General features: G+C 47.4%; 1 protein-coding gene across 4 annotated transcripts in view; it reads right to left on the reverse strand.

Moving 5' to 3' along the window:
* The window catches only part of LOC5509397 (patatin-like phospholipase domain-containing protein 7), a 54,289-nt gene that overhangs the window by 13,546 nt on the left and 14,555 nt on the right, over positions 1 to 26,188 (reverse strand). For 3 of the 4 annotated variants that reach the window (XM_032378291.2, XM_032378293.2, XM_032378294.2), the window contains 20 exons: positions 23,183 to 23,323; positions 22,663 to 22,762; positions 21,529 to 21,588; positions 21,332 to 21,412; positions 20,429 to 20,490; positions 19,858 to 19,924; positions 19,598 to 19,678; positions 19,189 to 19,390; positions 18,373 to 18,576; positions 14,777 to 15,021; positions 14,340 to 14,414; positions 13,820 to 13,894; positions 13,598 to 13,737; positions 12,774 to 12,905; positions 12,484 to 12,607; positions 10,629 to 10,678; positions 10,445 to 10,508; positions 10,203 to 10,287; positions 822 to 953; positions 482 to 545 (listed from right to left, as the gene is read on the reverse strand). In XM_032378291.2, the coding sequence (XP_032234182.2) occupies positions 482 to 545; positions 822 to 953; positions 10,203 to 10,287; positions 10,445 to 10,508; positions 10,629 to 10,678; positions 12,484 to 12,607; positions 12,774 to 12,905; positions 13,598 to 13,737; positions 13,820 to 13,894; positions 14,340 to 14,414; positions 14,777 to 15,021; positions 18,373 to 18,576; positions 19,189 to 19,390; positions 19,598 to 19,678; positions 19,858 to 19,924; positions 20,429 to 20,490; positions 21,332 to 21,412; positions 21,529 to 21,588; positions 22,663 to 22,762; positions 23,183 to 23,323 (2,184 nt within the window). The remainder of the gene's footprint in view (positions 1 to 481; positions 546 to 821; positions 954 to 10,202; positions 10,288 to 10,444; positions 10,509 to 10,628; positions 10,679 to 12,483; positions 12,608 to 12,773; positions 12,906 to 13,597; positions 13,738 to 13,819; positions 13,895 to 14,339; positions 14,415 to 14,776; positions 15,022 to 18,372; positions 18,577 to 19,188; positions 19,391 to 19,597; positions 19,679 to 19,857; positions 19,925 to 20,428; positions 20,491 to 21,331; positions 21,413 to 21,528; positions 21,589 to 22,662; positions 22,763 to 23,182; positions 23,324 to 26,188) is intronic. The other variant, XM_032378292.2, reaches the window with a different exon arrangement.

The following is a 26,188-nucleotide window of genomic DNA, read 5'->3' on the forward strand; positions in this document are numbered from 1 at the left end:
AAATGCCCCCAAATCGGCGATTTTATAGGCAAAATCGTAAATTCGGAATTTCTCGAAAAATATTTATTGTATGTAACTCAAACTTTTTAAACATGATAAGAGAACCAGGGGCTAACTTTAAACCAATTTTGAGCGATTTTGAAATTTCTTATTTGGAACTCCTCAGTTGAATCTAAGGGACTGGTGCACTTAAGTATTTATCATTGTTTGTTTTGTTTTGGGGGGGAGGGAGGGGCTAGAGCTTGTGAGCTTTTTGTCGGGTGTTAAGTATTTATCATTGTTTGTTTTGTTTTGGGGGGGAGGGAGGGGCTAGAGCTTGTGTGTTTTTTGTCGGGTGTTAAGTATTTATCATTGTTTGTTTTGTTTTTGGGGGGAGGGAGGGGCTAGAGCTTGTGTGGTTTTTGTCGGGTGTTAAGTATTTATCATAGTTTGTTTTATTGTTTTTTTCTCATATAAAACACCGAGGTCTGTCTGTGCATACCTATCGAGAGCAGAACTGCCAAGTGTGTTGCGGACGAAGTTGCTAGTCAAGAGAAGAGTGGGACCTAGGAGGAAAAAGATCAATTGATATTAAGAGTGGGACCTGGGAACAATAAGATGACGTGGTCAATGCAACATGGTCAAACATTGAAATGTTCTGCTACCGCTGCAACTTTGAGTGGGTCTCTACCGGGTGCTTTTTCAATCCATCCTACAATAAATACGGCTCCATTCTATTGCTAGAGTGTAAAAATCTATGGACAATAATATTTTGCAAAAAACTAAAATATTCCACTATTTGATTAAAACCAAAACTGCATAAGTCGTCGTCTTCAGCGTACCTATGGCCTGTAGAGCAAGGCTGACCTCAAAGCTGAAGTTAGATAGCGGCACGCTCGTGGAGGCTGGTATGACCGCCACCGTGCCCAGGTTGGACCCTCCGAATATCTGGTTATCCACGGGGCGGTGGTTCTCTAGAGGGGAAAAAAAGGGTTTAGAAGTCAAGGAACCTACAGGATGGATGAACGGTGGGGCACAGGGATTGTCGGACGGACGCACGAACGGTCGGATGGAAAGACGGGCGGAGAATGTACAGACTGACTGACGAGGGACGGACGGACGCACGAACGGTCGGATGGAAAGACGGACGGAGAATGTACAGACTGACTGACGAGCGGACGGACGCACGCACGAACGGTCGGATGGAAAGACGGGCGGAGAATGCACAGACTGACTGACGAGCGGACGGACGGACGGACGCACGAACGGTCGGATGGACAGACGGACAGAGAAATGGAGAAACTATTACGGATGGACAAACACACAGACGAACAAACGGACGGAAGAAGAAAAAGAGAGCTTGACGGATATACAGACGGACAGACAGACAGATACAAAACTCAGAGGAACGACTCAACTAGTAGCGTCTCTGTACGTCTGTACCGACTCACCTAGTAGCGTCTCAGTACGTGTGTACCGACTCACCTAGTAGCGTCTCTGTACGTCTGTACCGACTCACCTAGTAGCGTCTCTGTACGTTTGTACCGAATCACCTAGTAGCGTCTCTGTACGTCTGTACCGACTCACCTAGTAGCGTTTCTGTACGTCTGTACCGACTCACCTGGTAGCGTCTCTGTACGTCTGTACCGACTCACCTAGTAGCGTCTCTGTACGTCTGTACCGACTCACCTAGTAGCGTCTCTGTACGTGTGTACCGACTCACCTAGTAGCGTCTCTGTACGTCTGTACCGACTCACCTAGTAGCGTCTCTGTAAGTGTGTACCGACTCACCTAGTAGCGTCTCTGTACGTCTGTACCGACTCACCTAGTAGCGTCTCTGTACGTCTGTACCGACTCACCTAGTAGCGTCTCTGTACGTCTGTACCGACTCACCTAGTAGCGTCTCTGTACGTCTGTACCGACTCACCTAGTAGCTTCTCTAAACGTCTGTACCGACTCACCTAGTAGCTTCTCTAAACGTCTGTACCGACTCACCTAGTAGCGTCTCTGTACGTGTGTACCGACTCACCTAGTAGCGTCTCTGTACGTGTGTACCGACTAACCTAGTAGCGTCTCTGTACGTCTGTACCGACTCATCTAGTAGCGTCTCTGTACGTTTGTACCGACTCAGCTAGTAGCGTCTCTGTACGTCTGTATCGACTCACCTAGTAGCGTCTCTGTACGTCTGTACCGACTCACCTAGTAGCGTCTCTGTACGTGTGTACCGACTCACCTAGTAGCGTCTCTGTACGTCTGTACCGACTCACCTAGTAGCGTCTCTGTACGTGTGTACCGACTGACCTAGTAGCGTCTCTGTACGTGTGTACCGACTCACCTAGTAGCGTCTCTGTATGTCTGTACCGACTCACCTAGTAGCGTCTCTGTAAGTGTGTACCGACTCACCTAGTAGCGTCTCTGTACGTGTGTACCGACTCACCTAGTAGCGTCTCTGTACGTTTGTACCGACTCACCTAGTAGCGTCTCTGTACGTCTGTACCGACTCACCTAGTAGCGTCTCTGTACGTCTGTACCGACTCACCTAGTAGCGTCTCTGTAAGTGTGTACCGACTCACCTAGTAGCGTCTCTGTAAGTGTGTACCGACTCACCTAGTAGCGTCTCTGTACGTGTGTACCGACTCACCTAGTAGCGTCTCTGTACGTCTGTACCGACTCACCTAGTAGCGTCTCTGTAAGTGTGTACCGACTCACCTAGTAGCGTCTCTGTACGTCTGTACCGACTCACCTAGTAGCGTCTCTGTACGTCTGTACCGACTCACCTAGTAGCGTCTCTGTACGTGTGTACCGACTAACCTAGTAGCGTCTCTGTACGTCTGTACCGACTCACCTAGTAGCGTCTCTGTACGTCTGTACCGACTCACCTAGTAGCGTCTCTGTAAGTGTGTACCGACTCACCTAGTAGCGTCTCTGTAAGTGTGTACCGACTCACCTAGTAGCGTCTCTGTACGTGTGTACCGACTCACCTAGTAGCGTCTCTGTACGTCTGTACCGACTCACCTAGTAGCGTCTCTGTAAGTGTGTACCGACTCACCTAGTAGCGTCTCTGTACGTCTGTACCGACTCACCTAGTAGTGTCTCTGTACGTGTGTACCGACTCACCTAGTAGCGTCTCTGTACGTCTGTACCGACTCACCTAGTAGCTTCTCTGTACGTGTGTATCGACTCAACTAGTAGCGTCTCTGTACGTCTGTACCGACTCACCTAGTAGCGTCTCTGTATGTCTGTACCGACTCACCTAGTAGCGTCTCTGTACCTGTGTACCGACTCACCTAGTAGCGTCTCTGTACGTGTGTACCGACTCACCTAGTAGCGTCTCTGTACGTCTGTACCGACTCACCTAGTAGCGTCTCTGTACGTCTGTACCGACTCACCTAGTAGCGTCTCTGTACGTCTGTACCGACTCACCTAGTAGCGTCTCTGTACGTCTGTACCGACTCACCTAGTAGCGTCTCTGTAAGTGTGTACCGACTCACCTAGTAGCGTCTCTGTACATGTGTACCGACTCACCTAGTGATGTCTCTGTACGTGTGTACCGACTCACCTAGTAGCGTCTCTGTACGTCTGTACCGACTCACCTAGTAGCGTCTCTGTACGTCTGTATCGACTCACCTAGTAGCGTCTCTGTACGTGTGTACCGACTCACCTAGTAGCGTCTCCGTACGTCTGTACCGACTCACCTAGTAGCGTCTCTGTACGTCTGTACCGACTCAACTAGTAGCGTCTCTGTAAGTGTGTACCGACTCACCTAGTAGCGTCTTTGTACGTGTGTACCGACTCACCTAGTAGCGTCTCTGTACGTCTGTACCGACTCACCTAGTAGCGTCTCTGTATGTATGTACCGACTCACCTAGTAGCGTCTCTGTACGTCTGTACCGACTCACCTAGTAGCGTCTCTGTACGTCTGTACCGACTCAACTAGTAGCGTCTCTGTAAGTGTGTACCGACTCACCTAGTAGCGTCTTTGTACGTCTGTACCGACTCACCTAGTAGCGTCTCTGTATGTATGTACCGACTCACCTAGTAGCGTCTCTGTACGTCTGTACCGACTCACCTAGTAGCGTCTCTGTACGTCTGTACCGACTCACCTAGTAGCGTCTTTGTACGTCTGTACCGACTCACCTAGTAGCGTCTCTGTACGTCTGTACCGACTCACCTAGTAGCTTCTCTGTACGTGTGTATCGACTCAACTAGTAGCGTCTCTGTACGTCTGTACCGACTCACCTAGTAGCGTCTCTGTATGTCTGTACCGACTCACCTAGTAGCGTCTCTGTACCTGTGTACCGACTCACCTAGTAGCGTCTCTGTACGTGTGTACCGACTCACCTAGTAGCGTCTCTGTACGTCTGTACCGACTCACCTAGTAGCGTCTCTGTACGTCTGTACCGACTCACCTAGTAGCGTCTCTGTACGTGTGTACCGACTCACCTAGTAGCGTCTCTGTACGTCTGTATCGACTCACCTAGTAGCGTCTCTGTACATGTGTACCGACTCACCTAGTGATGTCTCTGTACGTGTGTACCGACTCACCTAGTAGCGTCTCTGTACGTCTGTACCGACTCACCTAGTAGCGTCTCTGTACGTCTGTATCGACTCACCTAGTAGCGTCTCTGTACGTGTGTACCGACTCACCTAGTAGCGTCTCCGTACGTCTGTACCGACTCACCTAGTAGCGTCTCTGTACGTCTGTACCGACTCACCTAGTAGCGTCTCTGTACGTGTGTAGCGACTCACCTAGTAGCGTCTCTGTACGTCTGTATCGACTCACCTAGTAGCGTCTCTGTACATGTGTACCGACTCACCTAGTGATGTCTCTGTACGTGTGTACCGACTCACCTAGTAGCGTCTCTGTACGTCTGTACCGACTCACCTAGTAGCGTCTCTGTACGTCTGTATCGACTCACCTAGTAGCGTCTCTGTACGTGTGTACCGACTCACCTAGTAGCGTCTCCGTACGTCTGTACCGACTCACCTAGTAGCGTCTCTGTACGTCTGTACCGACTCAACTAGTAGCGTCTCTGTAAGTGTGTACCGACTCACCTAGTAGCGTCTTTGTACGTGTGTACCGACTCACATAGTAGCGTCTCTGTACGTCTGTACCGACTCACCTAGTAGCGTCTCTGTATGTATGTACCGACTCACCTAGTAGCGTCTCTGTACGTCTGTACCGACTCACCTAGTAGCGTCTCTGTACGTCTGTACCGACTCAACTAGTAGCGTCTCTGTAAGTGTGTACCGACTCAACTAGTAGCGTCTTTGTACGTCTGTACCGACTCACCTAGTAGCGTCTCTGTATGTATGTACCGACTCACCTAGTAGCGTCTCTGTACGTCTGTACCGACTCACCTAGTAGCGTCTCTGTACGTCTGTACCGACTCACCTAGTAGCGTCTTTGTACGTCTGTACCGACTCACCTAGTAGTGTCTCTGTACGTGTGTACCGACTCACCTAGTAGCGTCTCTGTACGTCTGTACCGACTCACCTAGTAGCGTCTCTGTACGTCTGTACCGACTCACCTAGTAGCGTCTCTGTACGTCTGTACCGACTCACATAGTAGCGTCTCTGTACGTCTGTACCGACTCACCTAGTAGCTTCTCTGTACGTGTGTATCGACTCAACTAGTAGCGTCTCTGTACGTCTGTACCGACTCACCTAGTAGCGTCTCTGTATGTCTGTACCGACTCACCTAGTAGCGTCTCTGTACCTGTGTACCGACTCACCTAGTAGCGTCTCTGTACGTGTGTACCGACTCACCTAGTAGCGTCTCTGTACGTCTGTACCGACTCACCTAGTAGCGTCTCTGTACGTCTGTACCGACTCACCTAGTAGCGTCTCTGTACGTGTGTACCGACTCACCTAGTAGCGTCTCTGTACGTCTGTATCGACTCACCTAGTAGCGTCTCTGTACATGTGTACCGACTCACCTAGTGATGTCTCTGTACGTGTGTACCGACTCACCTAGTAGCGTCTCTGTACGTGTGTACCGACTCACCTAGTAGCGTCTCTGTACGTCTGTACCGACTCACCTAGTAGCGTCTCTGTACGTGTGTAGCGACTCACCTAGTAGCGTCTCTGTACGTCTGTACCGACTCACCTAGTAGCGTCTCTGTACGTCTGTATCGACTCACCTAGTAGCGTCTCTGTACGTGTGTACCGACTCACCTAGTAGCGTCTCCGTACGTCTGTACCGACTCACCTAGTAGCGTCTCTGTATGTCTGTACCGACTCACCTAGCAGCGTCTCTGTAAGTGTGTATCGACTCACCTAGTAGCGTCTCTGTACGTGTGTACCGACTCACCTAGTAGCGTCTCTGTACATGTGTATCGACTCACCTAGTAGCGTCTCTGTACGTCTGTATCGACTCACCTAGTAGCGTCTCTGTACGTCTGTACCGACTCACCTAGTAGCGTCTCTGTACATGTGTATCGACTCACCTAGTAGCGTCTCTGTACGTCTGTATCGACTCACCTAGTAGCGTCTCTGTACGTGTGTACCGACTCACCTAGTAGCGTCTCTGTACGTCTGTACCGACTCACCTAGTAGCGTCTCTGTATGTCTGTACCGACTCACCTAGTAGCGTCTCTGTACCTGTGTACCGACTCACCTAGTAGCGTCTCTGTACGTGTGTACCGACTCACCTAGTAGCGTCTCTGTACGTCTGTACCGACTCACCTAGTAGCGTCTCTGTACGTCTGTACCGACTCACCTAGTAGCGTCTCTGTACGTGTGTACCGACTCACCTAGTAGCGTCTCTGTACGTCTGTATCGACTCACCTAGTAGCGTCTCTGTACATGTGTACCGACTCACCTAGTGATGTCTCTGTACGTGTGTACCGACTCACCTAGTAGCGTCTCTGTACGTCTGTACCGACTCACCTAGTAGCGTCTCTGTACGTGTGTAGCGACTCACCTAGTAGCGTCTCTGTACGTCTGTACCGACTCACCTAGTAGCGTCTCTGTACGTCTGTATCGACTCACCTAGTAGCGTCTCTGTACGTGTGTACCGACTCACCTAGTAGCGTCTCCGTACGTCTGTACCGACTCACCTAGTAGCGTCTCTGTACGTCTGTACCGACTCAACTAGTAGCGTCTCTGTAAGTGTGTACCGACTCACCTAGTAGCGTCTTTGTACGTGTGTACCGACTCACCTAGTAGCGTCTCTGTACGTCTGTACCGACTCACCTAGTAGCGTCTCTGTATGTATGTACCGACTCACCTAGTAGCGTCTCTGTACGTCTGTACCGACTCACCTAGTAGCGTCTCTGTACGTCTGTACCGACTCAACTAGTAGCGTCTCTGTAAGTGTGTACCGACTCACCTAGTAGCGTCTTTATACGTCTGTACCGACTCACCTAGTAGCGTCTCTGTATGTATGTACCGACTCACCTAGTAGCGTCTCTGTACGTCTGTACCGACTCACCTAGTAGCGTCTCTGTACGTCTGTACCGACTCACCTAGTAGCGTCTCTGTATGTATGTACCGACTCACCTAGTAGCGTCTCTGTACGTCTGTACCGACTCACCTAGTAGCGTCTCTGTACGTCTGTACCGACTCACCTAGTAGCGTCTCTGTACGTCTGTATCGACTCACCTAGTAGCGTCTCTGTACGTCTGTACCGACTCACCTAGTAGCGTCTCTGTACGTCTGTACCGACTCACCTAGTAGCGTCTCTGTACGTCTGTACCGACTCACCTAGTAGCGTCTCTAAACGTCTGTACCGACTCACCTAGTAGTGTCTCTGTACGTCTGTACCGACTCACCTAGTAGCGTCTCTGTACGTGTGTACCGACTCACCTAGTAGCGTCTCTGTACGTCTGTACCGACTCACCTAGTAGCGTCTCTGTACGTCTGTACCGACTCACCTAGTAGTGGCTCTGTACGTGTGTACCGACTCACCTAGTAGCGTCTCTGTACGTCTGTATCGACTCACCTAGTAGCGTCTCTGTACGTCTGTACCGACTCACCTAGTAGCGTCTCTGTACGTGTGTACCGACTAACCTAGTAGCGTCTCTGTACGTCTGTACCGACTCACCTAGTAGCGTCTCTGTACGTCTGTATCGACTCACCTAGTAGCGTCTCTGTACGTCTGTACCGACTCACCTAGTAGTGTCTCTGTACGTGTGTACCGACTCACCTAGTAGCGTCTCTGTACGTCTGTACCGACTCACCTAGTAGCGTCTCTGTACGTCTGTACCGACTCACCTAGTAGTGGCTCTGTACGTGTGTACCGACTCACCTAGTAGCGTCTCTGTACGTCTGTACCGACTCACCTAGTAGCGTCTCTGTATGTCTGTACCGACTCACCTAGTAGCGTCTCTGTACGTGTGTACCGACTAACCTAGTAGCGTCTCTGTACGTCTGTACCGACTCACCTAGTAGCGTCTCTGTACGTCTGTACCGACTCACCTAGTAGCGTCTCTGTACGTCTGTACCGACTCACCTAGTAGTGGCTCTGTACGTGTGTACCGACTCACCTAGTAGCGTCTCTGTACGTCTGTACCGACTCACCTAGTAGCGTCTCTGTACGTCTGTACCGACTCACCTAGTAGCGTCTCTGTATGTCTGTACCGACTCACCTAGTAACGTCTCTGTACGTCTGTACCGACTCACCTAGTAGCGTCTCTGTACGTCTGTACCGACTCACCTAGTAGTGTCTCTGTACGTCTGTACCGACTCACCTAGTAGCGTCTCTGTACGTCTGTACCGACTCACCTAGTAGCGTCTCTGTATGTCTGTACCGACTCACCTAGTAACGTCTCTGTACGTTTGTACCGACTCACCTAGTAGCGTCTCTGTACGTGTGTACCGACTCACCTAGTAGCGTCTCTAAACGTCTGTACCGACTCACCTAGTAGCGTCTCTGTACGTCTGTATCGACTCACCTAGTAGCGTCTCTGTACGTCTGTACCGACTCACCTAGTAGCGTCTCTAAACGTCTGTACCGACTCACCTAGTAGCTTCTCTAAACGTCTGTACCGACTCACCTAGTAGCGTCTCTGTACGTCTGTACCGACTCACCTAGTAGCGTCTCTAAACGTCTGTACCGACTCACCTAGTAGCTTCTCTAAACGTCTGTACCGACTCACCTAGTAGCGTCTCTGTACGTGTGTACCGACTCACCTAGTAGCGTCTCTGTACGTGTGTACCGACTCACCTAGAAGCGTCTCTGTACGTCTGTACCGACTCATCTAGTAGCGTCTCTGTACGTCTGTACCGACTCACCTAGTAGCGTCTCTAAACGTCTGTACCGACTCACCTAGTAGCGTCTCTGTACGTGTGTACCGACTCACCTAGTAGCGTCTCTGTACGTGTGTACCGACTCACCTAGTAGCGTCTCTGTACGTTTGTACCGACTCACCTAGTAGCGTCTCTGTACGTCTGTACCGACTCATCTAGTAGCGTCTCTGTACGTCTGTACCGACTCACCTAGTAGCGTCTCTGTACGTCTGTACCGACTCATCTAGTAGCGTCTCTGTATGTCTGTACCGACTCACCTAGCAGCGTCTCTGTACGTGTGTACCGACTCACCTAGTAGCGTCTCTGTACGTCTGTACCGACTCACCTAGTAGCGTCTCTGTACGTCTGTACCGACTCACCTAGTAGCGTCTCTGTACGTCTGTACCGACTCACCTAGTAGCGTCTCTGTACGTCTGTATCGACTCACCTAGTAGCGTCTCTGTACGTCTGTACCGACTCACCTAGTAGCGTCTCTGTACGTGTGTACCGACTCACCTAGTAGCGTCTCCGTACGTCTGTACCGACTCACCTAGTAGCGTCTCTGTACGTCTGTACCGACTCACCTAGTAGCGTCTCTGTACGTCTGTATCGACTCACCTAGTAGCGTCTCTGTACGTCTGTACCGACTCACCTAGTAGCGTCTCTGTACGTGTGTACCGACTCACCTAGTAGCGTCTCTGTACGTGTGTACCGACTCACCTAGTAGCGTCTCTGTACGTCTGTACCGACTCACCTAGTAGCGTCTCTGTACGTCTGTACCGACTCACCTAGTAGCGCCTCTGTACGTCTGTACCGACTCACCCAGTAGCGTCTCTGTACGTCTGTACCGACTCACCTAGTAGCGTCTCTGTACGTCTGTACCGACTCACCTAGTAGCGTCTCTGTATGTCTGTATCGACTCACCTAGTAGCGTCTCTGTACGTCTGTATCGACTCACCTAGTAGCGTCTCTGTACGTCTGTATCGACTCACCTAGTAGCGTCTCTGTACGTCCCACGCCTCGCCTGTACTGGCCGAGTAAGCGTTCACCGAGTAAGTGTATCAAACGTGACACGACCTGAAGACAAGAGAAAACGCTTAATGTATCTCACCTTGATACGATACATAGAAAGAGGAGAATCAGTGAGGTATTTGCAGTATACATTTTATAACTAGGTCAATGGAATTCCCACTGGAAGTAAGGGTTAGTGGGTATAACTTGTAATGGACCCTACCTGGGGGAAGTAGCGCTTGATTGTGTTGAGCAGTCCGTCCGGAATCACAGCTATCTCGGTGTCGCTGAAATAGAAATTCAATCAGTTTGATCATTTGTTTGAATGGTTGGCTGAAGAATGAAACAAAACCAAATTATAAATTGATAAACTTTCTTTAGAGAAGAAAGAAGATGGTAGTATTCACCGGATAGCGTGTACTGTTGTTGCCCTGGGTGACTGGGTCAAGACTTCCACCTTAAAAACGACAAAAGTAGATCAGTCACCACAAATGTTTGAGCAGAAATGTGTGTAGGGTTTAAGAATCAAATATTTGTAAGTATCAAATGATTTCCTTCACTATGTAGCCATTGCCTGGGCTGGGAGTCCCGGGTCCCCATGAGTTTGGAATGGTTTAGACACTCGACTGGTACATGATTTGGCCGCTGGATTGCAAAGAGTTTTGGCATTATATTCCAGAGTTTGATCGTAAGTTTTCATGGGGCTTGGTAGCTTGATAGAGCTTGCCCACAATTTTGTTAATGGTCTGGTAGTTTGATTGGCACTAAGACTTGGCCATAAGTTTGTAAATGGTCTGGTAGTTTGATTGGCACTAAGGCTTGGCCATAAGTTTGTCAATAGTCTGGTAGTTTGATTGGCACTAAGGCTTGGCCATAAGTTTGTCAATAGTCTGGTAGTTTGATTGGCACTAAGGCTTGGCCATAAGTTTGTCAATGGTCTGGTAGTTTGATTGGTACTAAGGCTTGGCCATAAGTTTGTCAATAGTCTGGTAGTTTGATTGGCACTAAGGCTTGGCCATAAGTTTGTCAATGGTCTGGTAGTTTGATTGGCACTAAGGCTTGGCCATAGGTTTATGAATGGTTTGGTAGTTTGATTGGCACTAAGGCTTGGCCATAAGTGTGTTAATGGTCTGGTAGTTTGATTGGCACTAAGGCTTGGCCATAAGTTTGTGAATGGTCTGGTAGTTTGATTGGCACTAAGACTTGGCCATAAGTTTGTAAATGGTCTGGTAGTTTGATTGGCACTAAGGCTTGGCCGTAAGTTTGTGAATGGTCTGGTAGTTTGATTGGCACTAAGACTTGGCCATAAGTTTGTAAATGGTCTGGTAGTTTGATTGGCACTAAGGCTTGGCCATAAGTTTGTCAATGGTCTGGTATTTTGATTGGCACTCAGGCTTGGCCATAAGTTTGTAAATGGTCTGGTAGTTTGATTGGCACTAAGGCTTGGCCATAAGTTTGTCAATAGTCTGGTAGTTTGATTGGCACTAAGGCTTGGCCATAAGTTTGTCAATAGTCTGGTAGTTTGATTGGCACTAAGGCTTGGCCATAAGTTTGTCAATGGTCTGGTAGTTTGATTGGTACTAAGGCTTGGCCATAAGTTTGTCAATAGTCTGGTAGTTTGATTGGCACTAAAGCTTGGCCATAAGTTTGTCAATGGTCTGGGAGTTTGATTGGTACTAAGGCTTGGCCATAAGTTTGTCAATAGTCTGGTAGTTTGATTGGCACTAAGGCTTGGCCATAAGTTTGTTAATGGTCTGGTAGTTTGATTGGTACTAAGGCTTGGCCATAAGTTTGTCAATGGTCTGGTAGTTTGATTGGCACTCAGGCTTGGCCATAAGTTTGTTAATGGTCTGGTAGTTTGATTGGCACTAAGGCTTGGCCATAAGTTTGTAAATGGTCTGGTAGTTTGATTGGCACTAAGACTTGGCCATAAGTTTGTAAATGGTCTGGTAGTTTGATTGGCACTAAGACTTGGCCGTAAGTTTGTAAATGGTCTGGTAGTTTGATTGGCACTAAGGCTTGGCCATAAGTTTGTTAATGGTCTGTTAGTTTGATTGGCACTACGACTTGGCCATAAGTTTGTCAATGGTCTGGTAGTTTGATTGACACTAAGACTTGGCCATAAGTTTGTAAATGGTTTGGTAGTTTGATTGGCACTAAGACTTGGCCATAAGTTTGTAAATGGTTTGGTAGTTTGATTGGCACCAAGACTTGGCCATAGGTGGCTTGGCCATAGTAGCTTGACTGGTCCTCCATGCTTACCAGGCCGATAAGCTCTCCTCTGCCCGCCTCGCTGACCAGCTCCTTCTTGCCATCCTCTAGCGTGACGACGGACCTTAAGCGGCCGTTCAGCACGATGAAGATGCAGTTTGACTGCTCGCCTTGCCTGAAACAACAACCGATGGGTTACTTGAATGATAATAATGATTGTTTCGGTACTTCTCATAATTCAGATCAGCTAAACTGCCACAGAAGACACAACAGAGCGAGGACAAGTACTGGTTATAATCTGATGTTATTGCTGGTGATGATGCTTGTGGTAATTTTCTTACCTGTAGACAGCTCTGCCAGCCTCGATGTGCATCCAGTCGAGCGCATAGTCAATCTGCCTCAGGAAGGGTGAGAGATGCTGTACCAGGGAGCATGCAACATTCAAGATGACACGCGGTCTCTCACGCATAATGCTGTACACAGGCCAATGTCACGAGTTATAAAAACCATGCCACATTCAAGATGATGTGACACAGGGGAGTTTCACAAGTTATTAAACTATGCCACATTCAGCACGATGCTTACACAGCAAGTTATGAAACATTCAGGTTGTGCGTGTTATGAAGATTCATTTCAAATGTGAGTTATGCTTATGGCCCAAAACAGCGACGTCCAAAATACCCCTTCCCCTATGTGTGGTTTTAGAACTTTAGTGCACCTTTCCTGTAGAATATCGCCTTGGTGAAGATAGCCACACCCAAATATCTCACACGTGGTTTTAGACCTTTAGTGTCCCTACCTGTAGAATATCGCCTTGGTGATATTAGAAACGTACATATACCCCCTCCCCCACCTCCTTACCCGTGGGTTAGACCCTTTCAGAGCCCCTAACTGTAGAATATCGCCTTGGTGAAGATGGCCACACCCATATACCCCCACCCCCACCTCCTTACCCGTGGGTTAGACCCCTTCAGATTTCTAGCTGTAGAATATCGCCTTGGTGAAGATGGCCACACCCATATACCCCCACCCCCACCTCCTTATCCGTGGGTTAGACCACTTCAGATTTCTACCTGTAGAATATCGCCTTGGTGAAGATGGCCACACCCATATACCCCCCACCTCCACCTCCTTACCCGTGGGTTAGACCCCTTCAGATTGCTACCTGTAGAATATCGTCTTGGTGATGATGGCCACGTGGCACTGGTTGATGGCTTTGGCCGAGAAGAAGGATGGCTCGCCCGTGATCACCGCCATCTCCCCAAGAAACTCCCCTGGCACAGCCGTGTACAGGACATCATCATACTAGAGAACCAACAAAGATCTTGTTATAGATGCGATATACTTTCTCCTACTATCAAGATTAAAATATTGTTATAGTACGTACCCTATCCTTTGCCTCACTCATGCTTCTCTGAGTCACTTCTAGTGCGCCCGTCAAGACAAAATGGAGGTTCACATCCTAGAATACAGTCACATATTCTCATAAAGCCTGCAAATGTCAAAAATTCTACTGTGGCTCTGGGACATGTTCACCAAAAACATGGCACGATATTACCCCAAACGGCAGGTGCATTGTCGTACCAGTCAGATCGTGCTCGAACGGAAATAGGAGTACGCCCAACATCACCTTCAAGAGTGCAATGTTCCGACAGTCTGACCACAAAAACTTAAGCGATTTTACCGCAGTGTTCGCAATTTTTGCTTAACGTATGCGCGCAATGTTACTGCAAAATACACAAGATTGTTCCACAAAGTGCAAAACGTTTAATGCGCTTCTCGACAGAAAAGTGAGGCTGATGTTTTTATTTGCATTAGCAGGATTCTAACGTGATGTATTCACGATGTACCCAAATAGCGCGATATCCCATGCAGCTCGCGATATGTTACGATGGTTTCACTCTTACATGATCTCCTTGGTGGATTAGGAATGTCCCGGATGGGATAACAGCGATATTCACCCTGCTCTCGAGCGACTCCACCTAAACAAACAACAATCACATTCTCATTGCATAGTTGGCGGAGTAGTTCTTTTTAACCCCCCCCCCCCCCCCCCGTTTCACTAATTGGTTTCACATTTAATAATCCTTGTCTCGAGGAATTTTCCCTATTATCTCTTGTTTTTTCCTTATTCCACCAATCTCAAAATATTTATTGCTTACTAAAAAGCAGTTTTCAGACACTTCTATAAAACGTCCACTTGTCTCGATACCAACTTTCTTAAACCGGTATTTCTAGTTCAGAAGTTGATTAAACAGGTATTTCTAGTTTACATGTTGATTAAACTAATATTTCTAGTTTAGATTTTGACTAACCGGTTTTTCTAGTTTGGATGTCGACTAACCGGTATTTCTAGTTTCTTGGCGATCTCCCTCGTCGCTGTTTGTAGTAGTTCATCATCCTCATCCACTTCCATTGATAGTCCGCCGGTGGCGAAGTCAAACCGTGCATCCAGCGAAGTAGGACTCGGCTCCGAATCGCTACCACATTCAAACGTTGCGCTGCGACTCGCTCCCGATGGCTCTCCGAGGGTGACGACACGCGCTCGGCCACAGGCCGCGTCAAAGTCGTTGGGTGATCGATATGATCCTGCATGAGAGCATTGTAAAATGGTTTGTTGGATCGCTTGGCTGTACAAGGGAGTACCTCCGGGAGTTTCCGATCAGGTCCAACTTGCAAATTATGCTCTAAATATTGCCAATGCCGTATGTAGGCACTCATAATCAAGGAAGACAACCTGGGTTACTAAAATCAATCTAGCTGATTCTCTGAATTATTGACTCTTCTATATGGCATTATGGTTACTCAACTTCCTAAAAATAGGTCTTGGTTACTCAACTTCCTAAAAATAGGTCTTGGTTACTCAACTTCCTAAAAATAGGTCTTGGTTACTCAACTTCCTCAAAATAGGTCTTGGTTACTCAACTTCCTAAAAATAGGTCTTGGTTACTCAACTTCCTAAAAATAGGTCTTGGCTACTCAACTTCCTAAAAATAGGTCTTGGTTACTCAACTTCCTAAAAATAGGTCTTGGTTACTCAACTTCCCCAAAATAAGTCCTTTTTGTAAGCAACCTGACCTAAATCCGGATCCACCGACCGAAATTTCCGCAACAAACGTTCTACCATCATATTGTTAGACATGGATGAGGGGTGCAAGAATGGCAAGAAGGCGGATTGGTGTGAACGGTGAGTGTGACGATGTGTGTTAAGGGCTCATACTGATTGACAAAGTGCCAAACAAGCTAGGGTAGGGGGTGGGAAGAATTATATATGAATGTGATCAATTGCTGTGTCTAGGTACCAACAAGGCAGGGGGGGGTCTGTGGGGGGGGGGGTAGAAAAGATGGAATAAGGGCGGTGGAGTTTGATCGTCAAAAGCTGTATTTCTAATTACCAACGTCCTTATCTTCTTCATCCCCCCCCCCCCCCCCACCACCACCACCACCACCACCACCACCACCCACACACACATACTCCTGTTTCATACTTGGGTTCGCCAAAGGAAGCCCATATATGGAAAAACTGGTACGAACGAAAACTATACAAAAGGCGCCCGCGGAATAGCCATCTACGGACCCAAGAACGCACACTATTCGCGAGTGGCCAAGTATTAGGTACACATGTTTTACTATTTGCGAGTAGCCAAGTGTTAGGTACACATGTTTTACTATTCACGAGTGGCCAAGTGTTAGGTACACATGTTTTACTATTCGCGAGTGGCCAAGTGTTAGGTACACATGTTTTACTATTCGCGAGTGGCCAAGTGTTAGGTACACATGTTTTACTATTTGCGAGTGGCCAAGTGTTAGGTACACACGTTTTACTATTCGCGAGTGGCCAAGTGTTAGGTACACATGTTTTACTATTTGCGAGTGGCCAAGTGTTAGGTACACACGTTTTACTATTCGCGAGTGGCCAAGTGTTAGGTACACCTGTTTTACTATTCGCGAGCGGCTAAGTGTTAGGTACACATGTTTTAATATTCGCGAGTGGCCAAGTGTTAGGTACACATGTTTTACTATTCGCGAGTGGACAAGTGTTAGGTACACATGTTTTACTATTCGCGAGTGGCCAAGTGTTAGGTACACATGTTTTACTATTTGCGAGTGGCCAAGTGTTAGGTACACACGTTTTACTATTCGCGAGTGGCCAAGTGTTAGGTACACCTGTTTTACTATTCGCGAGTGGCCAAGTGTTAGGTACACCTGTTTTACTATTCGCGAGCGGCTAAGTGTTAGGTACACATGTTTTAATATTCGCGAGTGGCCAAGTGTTAGGTACACACGTTTTACTATTCGCGAGTGGCCAAGTGTTAGGTACACATGTTTTACTATTCGCGAGTGGCCAAGTGTTAGGTACACATGTTTTACTATTTGCGAGTGGCCAAGTGTTAGGTACACACGTTTTACTATTCGCGAGTGGCCAAGTGTTAGGTACACCTGTTTTACTATTCGCGAGCGGCTAAGTGTTAGGTACACATGTTTTACTATTCACGAGTGGCCAAGTGTTAGGTACACATGTTTTACTATTTGCGAGTGGCCAAGTGTTAGGTACACATGTTTTACTATTCGCGAGTGGCCAAGTGTTAGGTACACACGTTTTACTATTCGCGAGTGGCCAAGTGTTAGGTACACATGTTTTACTATTCGCGAGTGGCCAAGTGTTAGGTACACATGTTTTACTATTTGCGAGTGGCCAAGTGTTAGGTACACACGTTTTACTATTCGCGAGTGGCCAAGTGTTAGGTACACCTGTTTTACTATTCGCGAGCGGCTAAGTGTTAGGTACACATGTTTTACTATTCACGAGTGGCCAAGTGTTAGGTACACATGTTTTACTATTCACGAGTAGCCAAGTGTTAGGTACACATGTTTTACTATTCGCGAGTGGCCAAGTGTTAGGTACACACGTTTTACTATTCGCGAGTAGCCAAGTGTTAGGTACACATGTTTTACTATTCGCGAGTGGCCAAGTGTTAGGTACACACGTTTTACTATTCGCGAGTGGCCAAGTGTTAGGTACACCTGTTTTACTATTCGCGAGCGGCTAAGTGTTAGGTACACATGTTTTACTATTCACGAGTGGCCAAGTGTTAGGTACACATGTTTTACTATTCGCGAGTGGCCAAGTGTTAGGTACACATGTTTTACTATTTGCGAGTAGCCAAGTGTTAGGTACACATGTTTTACTATTCGCGAGCGGCTAAGTGTTAGGTACACATGTTTTACTATTCGCGAGTAGCCAAGTGTTAGGTACACATGTTTTACTATTCGCGAGTGGCCAAGTGTTAGGTACACATGTTTCACTATTCGCGAGTGGCCAAGTGTTAGGTACACATGTTTTACTATTCGCGAGCGGCTAAGTGTTAGGTACACATGTTTTACTATTCGCGAGTGGCCAAGTGTTAGGTACACACGTTTTACTATTCACGAGTGGCCAAGTGTTAGGTACACATGTTTTACTATTCGCGAGTGGCCAAGTGTTAGGTACACATGTTTTACTATTCGCGAGTGGCCAAGTGTTAGGTTATGTCAGCTACTTCAGGCCTATTTTCACAAGGGAAGTCAGCAGGGACGGAGAAGGAAGCGAGGACGCAAGGTTCTCACTCTACGTGGATATCGGTGCGAAGAATACGCAAGCGGAGAATGAACGGTTCATTTTCTCCCCTCTCGCTTACGTCTCCATCGAGCTGATTTCCACTCGGCCTCAAGCAATTACGGCTTTTCCCCGTCCCCGTTTACTTGGCTAGTGAAAACCTGGCTTTGACGTTAGATTGTGCTGGTCAGTGCAGGATTAGTGCTTACAGGATTAGTGTTAGATCTAGTCTAGCTGCCTGCAACGATACGACACATTCAAGACAAACAAGTACATAAAAACACACGGAACGGGAACAAAGTACGGCACACCACGACAAAAATAGCAGAGCTTTTTTTAAACACCTTCAGCGTTCGCGGAGTCCTGGGTAGAGTCGCATGCGGCGGCCCAGCGCGACATGTACGTAAGCGAGTTGCAGCGGCCAATAGGCTGTTTACGATGGGGGGAGGTGTCGGGTTCGGTGAAGCTGACACTGCGTCTGAGCACCTTACCCCCCACGGGGATGGGTTTGGATGGTGAATGGTCGTCTGAGTTGCCGGGAGCTGATACTACAATAACCAGTATCATTATCATAGTGTTCATGTAAGAGGAAGTGTAAGATGGCGTGGCCAGGGAGGTGCCCGGGGGCAGGCGAACCACTGGCGTTTTCCCAGAGTTTTACTGTGGCCTACACGCGCCCGAATCACGAGAGTGGCTGGTGTCTTTAGCCATCAAGTTTATGCTTAGTTCTGTTTTTATTATATTTTTGAGAACTGAGCCTAAACTGATTTAAACCACGAAGACTACGTTTACATTGTTCTGCTGTTTTCGTATTCATTTCAGTAATTTAATTTGGTGAAGCTTTTCACCGTTGATTTTTTTAAGAAACTTTGGTCATAAGATTCTGCTTCAAATAAAAGTAATGGCGAGTCGAGGCAATCAGAAGGCTTTCTCAATCACTAGGGTACCCCCTGTGAGAACGAATAGAAGGAAAGATAGCAAAAGAGAAAAAGTTCTTCGTGATATTTTTACAGTTATCTTGAGCCCTTGCTTTCAACTTGTAAACTCTCACATAGTCACTCCCGGCAATTTTCCGGGAAACTTCTATTCATTACCTAAATTTGACGGATAATCCCTGTGTTCGGCCAAAACTGAGCTAAACTCTCGGAGAAATGGCCTACCTTTAGGATCTGAGCCCGCGGAAAAACTAGCCAGCCCACTGTCCGGACTTGCAGCTGCACTGCTGCCATTACTCGCGTCCGCGCCCGCAGTTTCTAAGGTCTGCGGCTTTTTCAAGGCCCCGCGCGGGCTTTCTGTGGTGTCGACGGGTCGCGTTCTCGAGGTCGTGCCTGAAGGTTGAATACGTCGCGATGATGGAGTGCTCTGGGAATAAAAGCAAGAGTCTTGTCAACTACAATTAACTCTGTTGTTGCGAACACCCTTGTTAAAAAAAACATAGTTTCACGAGTTTTTTTTAATATCACTACTGTAGAAATAATGTCCTTAGTTTATTTCCATATATGTTTCTGAAAATTCGATTGCTAGTAGATACAATCATCACCCTTCTAAAAGGTCCCTCGAGATACTCACCGAGCTGATGAGCTCATAGCTGAGTCCCAGGAAGCCATGGAGCGCGGTGAATGTGACTTGTTGTAGGCGAAGAATGATGATCTGCGAGCACAAGACAACAACCAATCACACTCCAGCGTTTTTGGCGAAAAAAAGGAGGGCGGAGACGAACCGTGAGGCTACTTGGGGTCTGGGACTGACCCCAACGCTGGAACAGACCCTTTCTCCCACAACTTACGTAAAAACCTCAAAGTATCGCTCATCAAGATGGCCCTGTTTACCTGTACAACACGAACCAGTGATTCTGGATTTTGCTCAAACACCTCCTGAAAAGCTTTACCGGGTAGCCTGTGGAAAATTAAGACACGTTATAATTTGGGTAAGGCAAAACGGCGAAAACAAAAAGCTCTCAGAAAATAGAACGCGCCACGCTCTAGATAGCCTAGAAACACATTCCACAACAAGTTCGAGTAGGGATTTCAAAAACTGTACAGAGTTACAAAATTACTTTTTTGAGTAATGGATTACAAGACCACAGATCAAACTTGGTCGAGTAGAAGGAGCCTCAAGCAACCGCCATACGAGCACAGCTTAGATTAAAATTTTTGGTTTCTGTGGGGGAAGGAAAACCAGAGAACCCGTAGAAAAACACCTTCGGAGCAAAGGCAAGAATCAAGACACTCAAGTTAGAACCGGGAATCAAACCCAGAACCCGACAGTGAGGGGTACAACCACTACAGAGGGACGCTCTGTCAACAGCGCCACCAATTTACCCCATAGCGTCGCAAAAAGGGTCTATTTTGGTCCCCGCTATACTACTACAGTAGCATGTGTGGATTACGAGGTTCTTACCTTAGTACGTGTGTGTCAACAAGTGCTCTGGCGCGAATCTGCGGGACTGGCATTGGGTGACCCTGAAAAGAGACCACATCTCCTTCAACGGACCTCATTAAAGAACCATAGTCGGCCACACCTATCTATCTCTATGTTTTTATTCAATATTGAAAGTCACATAATGTGACGAAAGTTCGAAATAATCATTGATCATCATTGGCATTGACTTCCCAAAATCATCCGATGAAAATGGATGCTTTCTCGCACTTGGTATTTTGCTAGGGTGACAAAATGGTGGCTAATAGACATTTCAAGCGGCGTTCCTATACCTTTAGTGCGACGCGCGCTACCGTAGCCACCAAGACAAAGTTAACCATGCGATGCACGCTACCGTGGCCATCAATACAAGGTTAACCTTGCGACCCGCGCTACCGTGGCCACCAAGACAAAGTTTATTATGCGACTCGCGCTACCGTGGCCACCAATACAAACTTTACTATGCGACGCGCGCTACCGTGGCCAACAAGACCAAGTTTACAATGCGACGCGCGCTACCGCGGGCACCAATACAAAGTTTACCATGCGACGCGCGCTAACGTGGGCACCAATACAAAGTTTAAGGAGAGTTAGCCAATTTAAATGCGAGAATCACAATCACGAAGGACTGCACGCTAACGTCCAATATACAAAGCACGCTGTGTAGACTACCCTCACCCTCCCCTCCCTCCCTTATCTAGTGAATGATCCATACCGTTAGCACGTCCAGGATACTAAGCACACTGTGTATAGACTTTCCCCCACCCTCTCCTCCCTCCATCATCTAGTAATGACTCATACCGTTAGCACGTCCAATATACTAAGCACGCTGTGTAGACAATCCCCCACCCTCTCCTCCCTCCATCATCTAGTAATGACTCATACCGTTAGCAGGTCCAATATACTAAGCACGCTGTGTAGACTGTCTCCCTGGCTAACATCCTTCATCGGCAGCTCAGTACCATCCTAAATCGACAACGACTAAATAAGTGATCCAGGTTCGACGAACAAGCGAGTGACACGTACGAGTACATTTTTTAGCGATACAATATGATTAAAATTAATATCCTGACAGCCTATACCTTTTCTACAAGCGAGACCCGTAATTTCCCGCTCTGAACAACATAGATCGAGTCATCAACCTGAACACAAAGGACTCGTGTTAGTACGGTGGGTAACAGTAAATAGTGTTCTTCGGGGAACAAAGGACTCGTGTTAGTACGGTGGGTAACAGTAAATAGTGTTCTTCGGGGAACAAAGGACTCGTGTTAGTACGGTGGGTAACAGTAAATAGTGTTCTTCGGGGAACAAAGGACTCGTGTTAGTACGGTGGGTAACAGTAAATAGTGTTCTTCGGGGAACAAAGGACTCGTGTTAGTACGGTGGGTAACAGTAAATAGTGTTCTTCGAGGAACAAAGGACTCGTGTTAGTACGGTGGGTAACAGTAAATAGTGTTCTTCGGGGAACTAAGGACTCGTGTTAGTACGGTGGGTAACAGTAAATAGTGTTCTTCGGGGAACAAAGGACTCGTGTTAGTACGGTGGGTAACAGTAAATAGTGTTCGTCGGGGAACAAAGGACTCGTGTTAGTACGGAGGGTAACAGTAAATAGTGTTCCTCGGGGAACAAAGGACTCGTGTTAGTACGGTGGGTAACAGTAAATAGTGTTCTTCGGGGAACAAAGGACTCGTGTTAGTACGGTGGGTGACAGTAAATAGTGTTCTTCGGGGAACAAAGGACTCGTGTTAGTACGGTGGGTAACAGTAAATAGTGTTCTTCGGGGAACAAAGGACTCGTGTTAGTACGGTGGGTAACAGTAAATAGTGTTCTTCGGGGAACAAAGGACTCGTGTTAGTACGGAGGGTAACAGTAAATAGTGTTCTTTGGGGAACTAAGGACTCGTGTTAGTACGGTGGGTAACAGTAAATAGTGTTCTTCGGGGAACAAAGGACTCGTGTTAGTACGGTGGGTAACAGTAAATAGTGTTCTTCGGGGAACAAAGACACGTATACTAACTAACGTGTAATGAAGACTACAACGACGCGTTACAAACAGGTGATAAAAGTATAGGGAAAACAGACAAAACAGAAATCAAAAGATTCCAACGTTTTGGACTTTACTTACAGTCCTTCGTCAGGGTGGCTACTAAAACCGTTACAAGGATAACGCGTGTAATCATATTATGGGTGATGAAGCGTTCGTATGTTGTAACTCACATGACCCTGTCTGAAGAGCAATGCATTTGCGGGTACAAACTTAGTCTCGATGTACTTGACCAGCTCAAAGAAAAGCGGCTTCTCGAAGTGGCCGAACACCCTAAGGACGCAGCAAATAGAAATCTAAGTAAATAGTATATTCTAGTCCGTTAGACGCGCTACTGATAATTGTAGTGCGTGGTATTTATTATACTCCGAATCAGATGTCATGGATAGCGATTGTCGTCCGAATTACGTGGTATAGATATTCGATTCTAGTACTAGCCAAGTGGTATTGGTAATCGATTATCGCTCTTATGACGTTGTATGGATAATCGATTCTCGTTCATATGAAGTGATATGGATATTCGATTCTAGTCCGAACAAAGCGGTATTGATAATCGATTCTCGTTCGTATGGCGTGGTATAGATATTCGATCCTCGTTCGTATGATGTGGTATGGATAATCGATCCTCGTTCGTATCACGTAGTATAGATAATCGATCCGTATTCGTATGACGTGGTATAATCTTTCACGTACCTGACGCTTTTGAGCATGTATATGACTTCCGGCGGAAGTCTTGGCTCGCTGAAATCCACTTCCGCCGCATCTGCCTCCAAAAACGCCGCGGGGGGCTCTTTTAGCTGACGCTCAGGCTCGGACTCATCGAATCCGACCAGCCTACGAAATACATTAACGTGGAGCATTAGCGATATCGCAAACCAACCCTGTTAATGCGGACAGGGCACTATATGTACGCAAGAGCATGCAGTCAAGTTCCCGCCAAAACCACAGGGTAACCGATCGACTACATATGGCCAATGCAGTCTTAATTAAAAGCTAATATTCCGGAACACGGGGGTTTCATTTACATGCGTCGATTAAACGATCAATTGGAAAAAAAACAACGCCATGTAGTAGTATATAGGACGGTTGGTGATTGTTTGAATTAGAGAAATATTAACCGAGATAAGAGCCTCGCTCGCCTCATGCAACCTTATAAATATCTCGATTATGGGCTTGTCAATAAGTCGATCAAAGGCGTGACATCGCTCGCACTATGCTATGTCAATTACTCGATCTATGGCGTGACATCGCTCGCCTCATACTATGTCGATAACTCGATCTATGGCGTGACATCGCTCGCCTTATGCTATGTCAATTACTCGATCTATGGCGTGACATCGCTCGCCTTATGCTATGTCAATTACTCGATCTATGCCGTGACATCGCTCGCCTCATGCTATGTCGATAACTCGATCTATGGCGTGACATCGCTCGCCTTATGCTATGTCAATAACTCGATCTATGGCGTGACATCGCTCGCCTCATACTATGTCGATAACTCGATCTATGGCGTGACACCGCTCGCCTTATGCTATGTCAATAACTCGATCTATGGCGTGACATCGCGCGCCTCATGCTATGTCAATAACTCGATCTATGGCGTGACATCGCTCGCCTTATGCTATGTCAATTACTCGATCTATGGCGTGACATCGCCGCCTCATGCAATGTCAATAACTCGATCTATGGCGTGACATCGCTCGCCTCATACTATGTCGATAACTCGATCTATGGCGTGACATCGCTCGCCTTATGCTATGTCAATAACTCGATCTATGGCGTGACATCGCTAGCCTTATGCTATGTCAATTACTCGAACTATGGCGTGACATCGCTCGCCTTATGCTATGTCAATTACTCGATCTATGCCGTGACATCGCTCGCCTCATGCTATGTCAATAACTCGATCTATGGCGTGACATCGCTCGCCTCATGCTATGTCGATAACTCGATCTATGGCGTGACATCGCTCGCCTTATGCTATGTCAATAACTCGATCTATGGCGTGACATCGCTCGCCTTATGCTATGTCAATAACTCGATCTATGGCGTGACATCGCTCGCCTCATACTATGTCGATAACTCGATCTATGGCGTGACATCGCTCGCCTCATGCTATGTCGATAACTCGATCTATGGCGTGACATCGCTCGCCTCATGCTATGTCAATAACTCGATCTATGGCGTGACATCGCTCGCCTCATACTATGTCGATAACTCGATCTATGGCGTGACATCGCTCGCCTTATGCTATGTCAATTACTCGATCTATGCCGTGACATCGCTCGCCTCATGCTATGTCGATAACTCGATCTATGGCGTGACATCGCTCGCCTTATGCTATGTCAATAACTCGATCTATGGCGTGACATCGCTCGCCTCATACTATGTCGATAACTCGATCTATGGCGTGACACCGCTCGCCTTATGCTATGTCAATAACTCGATCTATGGCGTGACATCGCGCGCCTCATGCTATGTCAATAACTCGATCTATGGCGTGACATCGCTCGCCTTATGCTATGTCAATTACTCGATCTATGGCGTGACATCGCCGCCTCATGCAATGTCAATAACTCGATCTATGGCGTGACATCGCTCGCCTCATGCTATGTCGATAACTCGATCTATGGCGTGACATCGCTCGCCTTATGCTATGTCAATAACTCGATCTATGGCGTGACATCGCTCGCCTTATGCTATGTCAATAACTCGATCTATGGCGTGACATCGCTCGCCTCATACTATGTCGATAACTCGATCTATGGCGTGACATCGCTCGCCTCATGCTATGTCAATAACTCGATCTATGGCGTGACATCGCTCGCCTTATGCTATGTCAATAACTCGATCTATGGCGTGACATCGCTCGCCTCATACTATGTCGATAACTCGATCTATGGCGTGACATCGCTCGCCTTATGCTATGTCAATTACTCGATCTATGCCGTGACATCGCTCGCCTCATGCTATGTCGATAACTCGATCTATGGCGTGACATCGCTCGCCTTATGCTATGTCAATAACTCGATCTATGGCGTGACATCGCTCGCCTCATACTATGTCGATAACTCGATCTATGGCGTGACACCGCTCGCCTTATGCTATGTCAATAACTCGATCTATGGCGTGACATCGCGCGCCTCATGCTATGTCAATAACTCGATCTATGGCGTGACATCGCTCGCCTTATGCTATGTCAATTACTCGATCTATGGCGTGACATCGCCGCCTCATGCAATGTCAATAACTCGATCTATGGCGTGACATCGCTCGCCTCATACTATGTCGATAACTCGATCTATGGCGTGACATCGCTCGCCTTATGCTATGTCAATAACTCGATCTATGGCGTGATATCGCTAGCCTTATGCTATGTCAATTACTCGAACTATGGCGTGACATCGCTCGCCTTATGCTATGTCAATTACTCGATCTATGCCGTGACATCGCTCGCCTCATGCTATGTCAATAACTCGATCTATGGCGTTACATCGCTCGCCTCATGCTATGTCGATAACTCGATCTATGGCGTGACATCGCTCGCCTTATGCTATGTCAATAACTCGATCTATGGCGTGACATTGCTCGCCTTATGCTATGTCAATAACTCGATCTATGGCGTGACATCGCTCGCCTCATACTATGTCGATAACTCGATCTATGGCGTGACATCGCTCGCCTCATGCTATGTCAATA

Source organism: Nematostella vectensis, chromosome 8, assembly GCF_932526225.1.
Source record: "Nematostella vectensis chromosome 8, jaNemVect1.1, whole genome shotgun sequence".
In the NCBI taxonomy this organism is placed as follows: domain Eukaryota; kingdom Metazoa; phylum Cnidaria; class Anthozoa; order Actiniaria; family Edwardsiidae; genus Nematostella; species Nematostella vectensis.